Source organism: Danio rerio, chromosome 5 (genome assembly GCF_049306965.1).
Source record: "Danio rerio strain Tuebingen ecotype United States chromosome 5, GRCz12tu, whole genome shotgun sequence".
Classification (NCBI taxonomy): Eukaryota; Metazoa; Chordata; class Actinopteri; order Cypriniformes; family Danionidae; genus Danio; species Danio rerio.
In genome coordinates this window covers 30,697,310-30,707,500 of record NC_133180.1, presented here as the reverse complement: position 1 = coordinate 30,707,500, position 10,191 = coordinate 30,697,310, and the positions used below count along the sequence as shown (strand labels likewise).

Sequence of the window (10,191 nt, the reverse complement as noted above, 5' to 3'; positions counted from 1 at the left end):
ACTTTATTTTCTAGAGAATGTAGTGGTTATGGGTATGTACTAATATCAAAGCTTGTTTCAACAAAACTTCATATTTTAAAAGTCATAGGTCTTGTGTTCAGTAAAACTTTCAAAATGCTGCATGAATCTCTAAGAATCATTATTGAAATGTGACATATCAACACTGATTGGTCTGAGAGAGATGTCAGTGAATTTAACACACGAGACACCAATCCTATAGTTGAATAAGCGACAGCAGCAGCCACTCCTGTTCTGTTGGTTTGAACAGCTAAACCACTTTTATAGCCCCACAAGGAAAAAGACACCTGAAGTGACTGCATCATGGCCTATAGAAGAGGTCCAGATGTTTCTCTCATTGGTAGATGAGGAACCGATCCAGCAATACCAATGATGTCACAGCAGTAGAGGCGGCGAAACTTTACCGATATTCCTACCCACTACACAAGGTATTAAACTGCAAAGGAAATGCAAACGAAACAGAGCAGGACTGAACCGAAGGATTGGTTTAGTTCAAGAAATGCATGATGGAGATAATGATAATAATGATACAAGCCTTCGAATAACCAGACGGAACATTAAAATTAATTAGAAAGCCTTGTCTGATACCGATATGGATGTTCTTTTGGGACAATAACAAAACTCACAAAATTGTTTGTTCTTCTGCAATGCTGAAGATTGTATTTATTTAATTGAAATATGATTTATATAAAGTCAAATAAAACAATTAGTTTCACTGAAGTGGACGACAGGTGTTCAAGCAAAAATGACAGTTTTTGTTGTTGCCTGTATAAAGAAGTCAGCTGTGCGCATAACGTAACTCTTTCAGAGTCTATTGGCTTGTGAGATGTTTATCCAAGTGAATAAAAGATTTATCGGACACATTAAAGGACGTACACTGAGAACAGGGCTGTCCTTGAGGCCGCTGTCCTGCGGTCAGTGCGTGCCCTTCTGGACCATCTGCGTGAATCGGTTGGTGATGGTCAGTGTGGTGTCGATGAAGCGCTCCACGCAGCTCACCAGACAGGTCTCAGTCCGGGAATCCAGTTTGGAGCTCGGTTTGTCCACGCACTTGTCCCAGCATACATCCGTAAAATTGTGAACCTAACAACAAGGTGTTTAAACAAGGTTAACACACCAACCTGCTTGAAAACTTTAAGTCGAGTGACAGCACGTAACGTTACAGAGTGATCCTGGCGCGTTTCCTACCTGCGCCTGAAACTGAGCCTTCTGCTGCTCCACCGCGAGCATACGCTGCAGCTCCGCGGCCTCTGCCTTCTCCGAGGAACCAGCCGATGGCAAGTCAAAGCTGGAGTGAAAATCCGCCATTTCAACACTTTACCGACAGATTATATACACAAGATCATATACGGATTAAATCCACCGTGCTCAATGACAAGCATGGACAGTGTGACAAGCTAGTACTTCCGCCGCAAGAATATGACGTCACGAGGGTCAAAGTTATTCGTTTTTTCTTTCTTTCTCTAAAGAGATCTCTGGAAAAAAAATGAATAAGAGTAAGCCAGCTGTGATTTCTCTCAAAAACTGTCTCTTAAAATAAATCTATGGTATTAAAGACACTTAACTTATATATCTTAGTGTAGTTAATATGTAAAGATTTAAAGCAAAGAAATTAATTCAATTTTAAGCTTAGAAGTAGAAAAAAAAGATACATTCAAGGTCTGTATCTTTGACTTATCTAATAGATGGTTTATCTATTAGCCCTAATTTCAATAGAAACTATGAGTAAAAAAGAATCCTCTGGGTGCTCCGGTTTCCCCCATAGTCCAAAGACATGCAGTACAGGTGAATTGAATAAGCGAAGTGTATATGTGTGGAGGAGTGTGTATGGATGTTTCCTAGGGTTGGGTTGCAACTGGAAGGGCATCTGCTGCATAAAACATATGCTGGATGAGTTGGCGGTTTATTCCGCTGTGGTGACCCCAGATTATTAAAGGGACTAAGCCGAAATGAAAATGAATGAATTAATATATGTATAGATATATACAGTTGAAGTCAGAATTATTAGCCCCCCTGAATTATTAGACCGCTTGTATATTTTTCCCCAATTTCTGTTTAACGGAGAGACACATTCAACACATTTCTAAACATAATAGATTTAATAACTAATTTCTGACTGATTTATTTTATCTTTGCCCGGATGACAGTAAACATTATTTACTAGACAACAACAACAACAACATAAGCCTTAAACAGACTGGAAAAAATCTGGCTTGTTCAACAATGAATGAATGAATGAATGAATGAACCTGAAATAAACATGTAAACATGTTTTTGAATAATATTGATAGTGTGTTTTAGAAAAGGATTTTGGTTTGACATAATTTTGTTAAAAATGAATTTCTCCTTAGCCAAAAGGTGTGCTTTTGGTTTAAAAAGACACCCTTTTATATTGAGTAATTAATTTCACTATTATTACCATAACTTAAACAATCTATTAAAACAATAAAAAGTTAAGAAAAAAAATCTAAATGTTTTAAAAACATATATAAGCATTTAAATTGAGAAGAGCTGTTCTCAGACATTTATGAATGAAATACATTTACGTTACTCAAACCCATACCTACTAAATACTGTAAACCCAGAAGAATTGAAAACTGTCTAGTAATGCCCTCTTTTTCCCATAGCTGTACAGTAATTTTTATTTGAGATACATAGTAATTCATAAGGTTCGAGATCATGATTCAAGGCTTTACAATAGATTTTTACACCCTCCAGTGCTTAAATATACCTTTTTAGACCACTGCCATTTTCGAAAAATAATAATAATAATTATAAACAACAACAACATAAGCATTTAACAGACTGGAAAAATCTTTATTTTTCCAAATTATATTAATTTTAGAAAAACATTTTGGATTGACTTAAAATGTTATTAAAAGGAATTTATCTTTGAATCTCAGCCAAAAGATGTGCTTCTGATGCTTTGAAAAGAGACCAATTTATATTGAGTAAATAATTTCACTAAAATAATATAAATATTTAAAAACCGTTTGACAGCAAAAATTTATTTTGCGCACTCTGTCGATAGATGGCGCTGTCGAGTTGCAGTGAAAGAAACGACGGACATCAAGAACTTACTGGCTGCTGTTGGAGAAACATCTGCCTTTTGTTTTGCATTGTAAGAAGTCAAGTCACCTTACTTTATCACTTTAATTTGAATCTGACCTTGTAATTAAATAATCATGGCGAGTCTGATTCGTTTGAGCTCAGTTTGGCAAAGAGGAATGCGACGTAAGTCTCCATTTTTACATTTTATCTGCATGAATTAGCTGAAATTATACATGATTACACAATGCGCATACGAAAATATCTACTGTTGATTGATACAGATTCAAAGTATACAAATTAGCCCCTAAATTTTTATGACGTCTTTTAAATAGCTGATATTTGTACTATTTTATACCATGTACAGCTGTGCTTCTCTGCCACACACAACTGTCTCGAGGGTCAGCCTGTCCGAGGATTGGAGATGTGGACTATACAGAGCCAGCAGGCAGGATCCACACAGCTTCATCAAGCACTGGTGAGTGATGATAAGGACAAATTATTGTGCAAGTTACGAAATATATTCAGAGATTTATCGACGTTGTGTGTACGCAATCATCAGTTTCCTATTCAATTGCATGAATAATTTACTGCACTTCTTGTTCAAATAATGATATTTATAACATTTTTTCTAAGTTATTTATTTTTATATCTATATAAATTTATATAAATGATAACAATAATTATAATTTTTATAATAATATAAATTCATTTATTTATTCATTTTCTTTTCGGTTTAGTCCCTTTATTAATCCGGGGTCGTCACAACGGAATGAATCGCCAACTTATCCAGCACGTTTTTACGCAGCAGATGCACTTCCAGCCACAACCCATCTCTGGGAAACGTCCACACACACACACACACACACACACACACACACACACACACACACACACACACACACACACACACACACACACACACACACTACGGACAATTTAGCCTATCCTATTCACCTGTACCGCATGTCTTTGGATTGTGGGGGAAACCGGAGCACCAGGAAGAAACCCACGTGAACGCAGGGAGAACATGCAAACTCCACACAGAAACGCCAGCTGACTCAGCTAGGCTATAATATTATAAAAATAAACAAACATGGAATGTGTTTGCAGGTAACATTAGTCAGTTTTAGTATTAAAATTGCACTTTTTTGTGTAACTTACTAATTTAGTGGATCACACTAGCATGAACATTTGTGTGCTACTACTGTGACCCAGCACATTTCAAAAACAAAACATATGTAAAAAAAACCCTGCATGATTAATTGCTAAAAGATTCTCGATTTTAACATAAACTTAATAATTTTTTATAAATGACAAGGATTTAGCTGTCTGTTTGACATGCCTGTTGCAACCAAGTAGCTAAGAGTAATCCATTGCATAAAAAAAAACATTTCCAGGGGTTGCCATCAAAAAATGTAAGACGAAAGATACTCATAGGTTTGGAACAAGTGGAGGGTTAGTAAATTCTGATTAAATGTTTTTTTGTGTGTGAACTAAGAGGTTGTGCCATTATATAAACGCTGTTCTTTACTGATACAGGCAGAAAACACACTCTGCTGCTCAAGCTCTACTGAGATTTTGGACTGTGAAACAGCCAAAGACTTCAATGACTTTTGTAACACTTTGTAAGAAAAGTCATCACACTGTGACATTCAAATCAATCAGATTTTTAAAAGCATTTGTCAGTGAGTTGTTCATTCAAGGTATTCATTCATAAATCTAAACAAACACATTTTTTTATTAATGAGACTTACTCCTCAAATAGTTTTAATTTTTAAGTTAATTTCTATATATATATATATACAATACATATAGCAGGACATACAAATGAATCTATATAGTTCTACATATACAGTTGAAGTCTGAATTATTAGCCCCCCTATATATTTTTTTTCCAATTTCTGTTTAACAGAGAGAACTTTTTTTAACACATTTCTAAACATAATAGTTTAATAACTCATTTCGAATAATTGATTTATTTTATTTTTGTCATGTTGACAGTAAATATTTACTAGATATTTTTCAAGACACTTCTATACAGCTTAAAGTGACATTTAAAGGCTTAACTAGGTTAATTAAGTTAACTAGGCAGGTTAGGATAATTAGGCAAATTGTTGAATAACGATGGCTTATTCTGTAGACTATTGAAATAATATCTACCTTAAAGGGGATATTTATAATAATTTTGACCTTAAAATGGTGTTTCAAAAATTTTAAACTGATTTTGTTCTAGCTGAAATAAAACAAATAAGACTTTCTCCAGGAGAAAAAATATTATCAGACATACTGTGAAAATTTCCTTGCTCTGTTAAACATAATTTGGGAAATATTAAAAAAAAGGAAAAAAATTCAAAGGAGGGCTAACAATTCTGACTTCAACTGTATATATATATATATATATATATATATATATATATATATATATATATATATATATATATATATATATATATATATTCATTTTCCTTAAATCTCTTAATCTTAATCTCTTTATCTTTTTATTAATCAGGGGTCACCACAGCGGAATGAACCGCCAACTTATCAAGCATATTTTTTACGCAGCGAATGCCCTTCCAGCTGCAACCCAGCACTGGGGAAACATTCATACACTCTTGCATTCACACACATACACTACGGCCAATTTAGTTTATTCATTTCACTTCATGAGGCTCAAGGTTTACACTTCTAGTGGAGAAAACCCATTAAAGGCATACTTAATGCAGTCAATGAACAAAAAACTGGTTTAAAAATATACATATATATATATACAGTATATACATATATATATATTTAGGCTTTAAAACTGTATGATTTGTTTATGTTAACGAAGCCTGTATTTATTTGATCAGTAATTACAGGAAAAACAATTACATTTTTAAAATAATAATAAAATAATTTAAAATAATATTCATGTTTTTCATTTGAATATTTTTTAAAATGTAATTTATTCCTCTGGACGTCACGGTGGCGCTGTGGGTAGCATGATCGGCTCACAGCAAGAAGGTCACTGGTTTGAGCCTCGGCTAGTGCAATTGTGCAGTTTGTCTGCACAATTCGACATGAACAAAAATGTTGCTTTTGTATAATTACTACTTGCTTTTATTGTATTTCCAGGTATTTCAGCCTCCCAGCACTGGACAGGTGAAAGGGTGATGACTTTAGTTCTTTTAGGTATGGCTCCAGCCGCATACCTGTGTCCTGGTCCAGTAGTGGACTACTCTATAGCTGCAGCTCTCACAATGCATGGACACTGGTAAGAGCCTGTGTACTTCACTCATAGATTATACTGCGGCAGCTCAGTCATCGTTGAGGCTCTGCAGAATTTAAAGTGCACCTTTATTATGATTTACCTTTCATGTAGTGTGTAATGTAGCTGTTTGCGAATGTAAAAGTCTGCAAAGTTTCCAATATCAAAGTGCACAATAAATTGAGCTATTATTTCCAACAAGAAAGAATTGATTCTGAACTGCCCTCAGATACTTCATTTGAATAATGTCAGCCTATGATCTTTATTAGCTGAACACAACCAACATCTACTCTGACCCTCCCTCAAACACAGTTGTATTACAGTAGCTGAGGCCTGGGGGAGTTTGCTTTGTGTTGTCAACACTCCTTGCTTCATTGTGAAAGTAAATCAGCTTCTACTTTCAAAGGTTGATGATGACCCACGTTCAATTAATATAATAAAAGCAACCACATTGTTACTGTTCACTTTTTTTTTTTTTGTACCAGTGCTGAGAAAGTCTCTGTGTCTGAAATTCAAATATGGTAATGAACATTGTGCTGTAAGTGTTGGTGATGTAAGCAGAGTAGGTTCTTAGATAGGAGAGGCTTTCAGATACTGTAATGAGATACATAAATATCTAGAAATAATTTTTAAAAATCAAATTTCCAATTTGAAGTTCACAGCCAGTGTTTTTCAGCCAATGATAAACTTCTAAAACGTGTGAAAGCTTAACGTGTTTACTTTCAATTTTATAAGGTTCCTTTTACAGCATCAATGTTGTACTGTACAGTAATTAGAATACATTCAATTAAATAGACTTAAGCATTCATTCACACTGTGTAACAACTAGCATCGTCAGGAACAGCAGGCAAGCACAGAAACTCCATTGAAAATACTGGGGTCAAATAAACTGTCATATTTTAAAGACATGGGGGGGGGGTTAATGGAATTAAATGCAGTGCTTCTTGTCCGGCCTGAGACCCACTTTATATCATATATATCTATCAGGCAGTAAAGATCGCTGATTTTTAATGAAATCAGACCTTAAATATGGCGATTCTATAATGGAAAGACAGTTCACCAGAAGTGCTGAGGCTGGCTGAAATTAAAAGACAAAGTGTAAACAAAGCAGCATTTAGTACAATTATCACAGTATTTATCACTCAGGATGAAAGGATTTGCTGGTGCAAATATGTCTGATAATTCAATAATCCATATAGGTTGCAAATATTTGTGAAATGATGCCAAATTACTTCAAGTCTGTTTGTGCCGCCTTCTTGGCTTGAATTGTACACTTGCTATGTCACTTCACTACTAGCTTGCACTCTGATTCATTGCTGAATAACCAATTAGTGCGCTTTCTTTTCAGTCAATGGTGCAATGCCGATTCCACTTGCTGAATTGGGCCAATGAGCTCCAATCTTAGCCTGGCAAGAATCTAAGTGTGGAACACACCAAACCAATGGCAAACCGTCGACTTGGCCCGACTTGTCCCGGCCCTAAGGCCCTGTTCACATCTGATATACACATGCATTTTTGTAGAGTGTGGACAGTGTACAAATGACACATAACTGTTCACATCTGCAGTTTAAATGTGTTTCTTTTGTCCAATTTTGATCACTGAGAGAGGGTCTGTGGGCTGTATTGGCTTTTTCCTGATCTTTCAATCTAATACTGTCAAAGCTAGCACAGTTTTCATACTATACCATAAAAAAGTCTTATTAAAAGAAACAAATCAATTACACAGACTTTATGGCTACAGAGGTTCATTCTGAAAACGTAGCCCTATATACATTTCTGAAGATCGCCAATTATGTAGCCAGAAGTACGTATGGCTGCATTTCATCTTTAAAATAAACGTATGTTGCCATTCTATTTTCACGCTTACCAGCTGACTGCTTACCAACATATGGACAGTTTTTCCATTGTTACAAGTTTGTCCAGTTAGCTTGCCATGTACATTGGTGGACTTTAGATGCAGAGAGCAATTGACAACGACGACGGGGTTTGAGTCAGGTAAAAAACAGTTCCAGAAAGTGGTTAACACAAACAAAAGGTTTGTCAATTGATAAGTAAATCAGTCAGTTGACAGCGGCCTCTGGTGGATTTACGTGAAAACAGTAAGCGGGAATGCCATCCGCAAGAGCAATTTGAGATCTGAAAAAGCATACACAGCAGGATCTAGTGGATTTACACAATTTTTTTTTTAAATAAATAAATAAATAAACAAACAAAATGTAGCCTCTGGGAAGTAATTTGCTCTCTCCAGAAATCTATATAGGGGTAAGTAATCAGAATAAGCCTGGTTTGGTTTATGCACAGGCTACTTTATGCATTGATAATATACATTTTGATCACTTTTTCATTTTTATTAAATTTGTTGACTCTGGGTGCTCCGGTTTCTTCCACAAGTCCAAAGACATGCGCTGTAGGTGAATTGGAGCAACTAAATTATCTGTAGTGTTTGAGTGTGAATGAGTGTGTATGGGTGTTTCCCAGTGATGAGGTGGGGTTGGAAGGGCATTCACTGCAAAAAACATACAGTATGTTGGATAAGTTGGCGGCTCAATCCGCTGTGGCAAACATAGATGAATAATGAGACTAAGCTGAAAAAAAATTAATAAATTAATAAATTTGTTAAACAAATATTTTAAAGAAGTCATGGAATTAAGGGTCTTTGAATAAAATCACTATAGAAAGGATCAGGAAATCTACAGAAAAAAATCATTCAAAACATGCAACATCCGTATAGCCAAAGATTTGGAGACCACCTCTAAATGTGATCACCGTCACACCTGATCTTAGATGGTCTTAGCAATCTACGAAAATGCATCCTAGGGATGGTTCAGCAAAAAAAGAAAATAGAATAAGCCATAGTATTAGCTTTTCATACAATGGAAGTTTTCAACTTTGTAAATGTTAATTAAATTTTTAATTCCTGTTCCTAACTGTTGCTTTAATATCAGGTTTTTACGGGACCTAAAACACAATTGGAAACCTTTAAAATAGCTTAATAAGGACATTATATGTTATGAAACTGTTCAACAATAACGATTTGTGTTAAATGTTTTAGTTAATTCACTCTTTTTCTGTGTTTTTCTATTTCTGCAGGGGTATTGGTCAAGTCCTGACAGACTATGTTCACGGTGAAGTTAAGATCAAGCTGGCAAAAGTTGGCATCTTCCTGCTGTCCACAGCCACATTCTTTGGTCTCTGCTACTTTAATTACAATGATGTTGGCCTCTGTAAGGCAGTGGTCATGCTCTGGCAAAAATGAATATTCTTGTGTCTTTTGAAAATGTGCATGTCAGAGGTCTGAATAATCATTCTAACAAGATTTGTTTTCGCCTTTTTTTTGCAAAGTGACGGACATACTCCACACTGCATGATTGATTTCTTCAGCAGGCTACAAACTGATCTTGATATATTTCCCACCCAATGTCAACTTGCACATTAAAACAGCAATCACAAAATTACTGTAAAACATACATATAGTACACATCTACTTTACATTGCTCTGCTGATGGCCTTTAATTATTGAACATCAGATGACCCAGCGTTGTTGTTCATAATTATATTTTCGTATTGACATATGAGAATAAAAGCAGCGTCTGTGATTAAGACTCGGCTCAATGACTCTCTACTGTTCCACAGTTTTAGCTAAAAACTTTTTTAATGTTATACTTATGAAGCATAATTCACCTACAGTATGTTTTGGATGGCTTTAGAGTAAATTGACAGCAATATTTTTTCTGGTTAATTTATTATGGACACAACTGAACAACAAATGTCCATGATGAGTAAAAATAATAATAACTTAAACTGGGAATTAACAGTTTTATCAAAATTATGATAAAAAAGATCTCATTGGACTTTAGGTCAGCATTTTTCACTTG

At 35.1% G+C, this 10,191-nt stretch overlaps 2 protein-coding genes across 2 annotated transcripts; one reads left to right on the top strand and one right to left on the bottom strand.

The window, feature by feature from the left end:
• Positions 1 to 907: 907 nt before the first annotated feature.
• Positions 908 to 1,396, bottom strand: timm8b (translocase of inner mitochondrial membrane 8 homolog B (yeast)). Its single transcript, NM_001128779.1, is given in 2 exon segments — positions 908 to 1,101; positions 1,207 to 1,396. Coding segments are annotated over 2 exon segments (288 nt in total). The 5' UTR covers positions 1,327 to 1,396; the 3' UTR covers positions 908 to 933.
• Positions 1,397 to 3,077: 1,681 nt separating this feature from the next.
• sdhda (succinate dehydrogenase complex, subunit D, integral membrane protein a) lies at positions 3,078 to 9,916 on the top strand. Its single transcript, NM_001002489.2, has 4 exons — positions 3,078 to 3,252; positions 3,434 to 3,544; positions 6,184 to 6,322; positions 9,407 to 9,916. Exons 1-4 carry the CDS (start codon positions 3,204 to 3,206, stop codon positions 9,570 to 9,572), a joined length of 465 nt encoding a protein of 154 aa, NP_001002489.1. The 5' UTR covers positions 3,078 to 3,203; the 3' UTR covers positions 9,573 to 9,916.
• Positions 9,917 to 10,191: the final 275 nt, after the last annotated feature.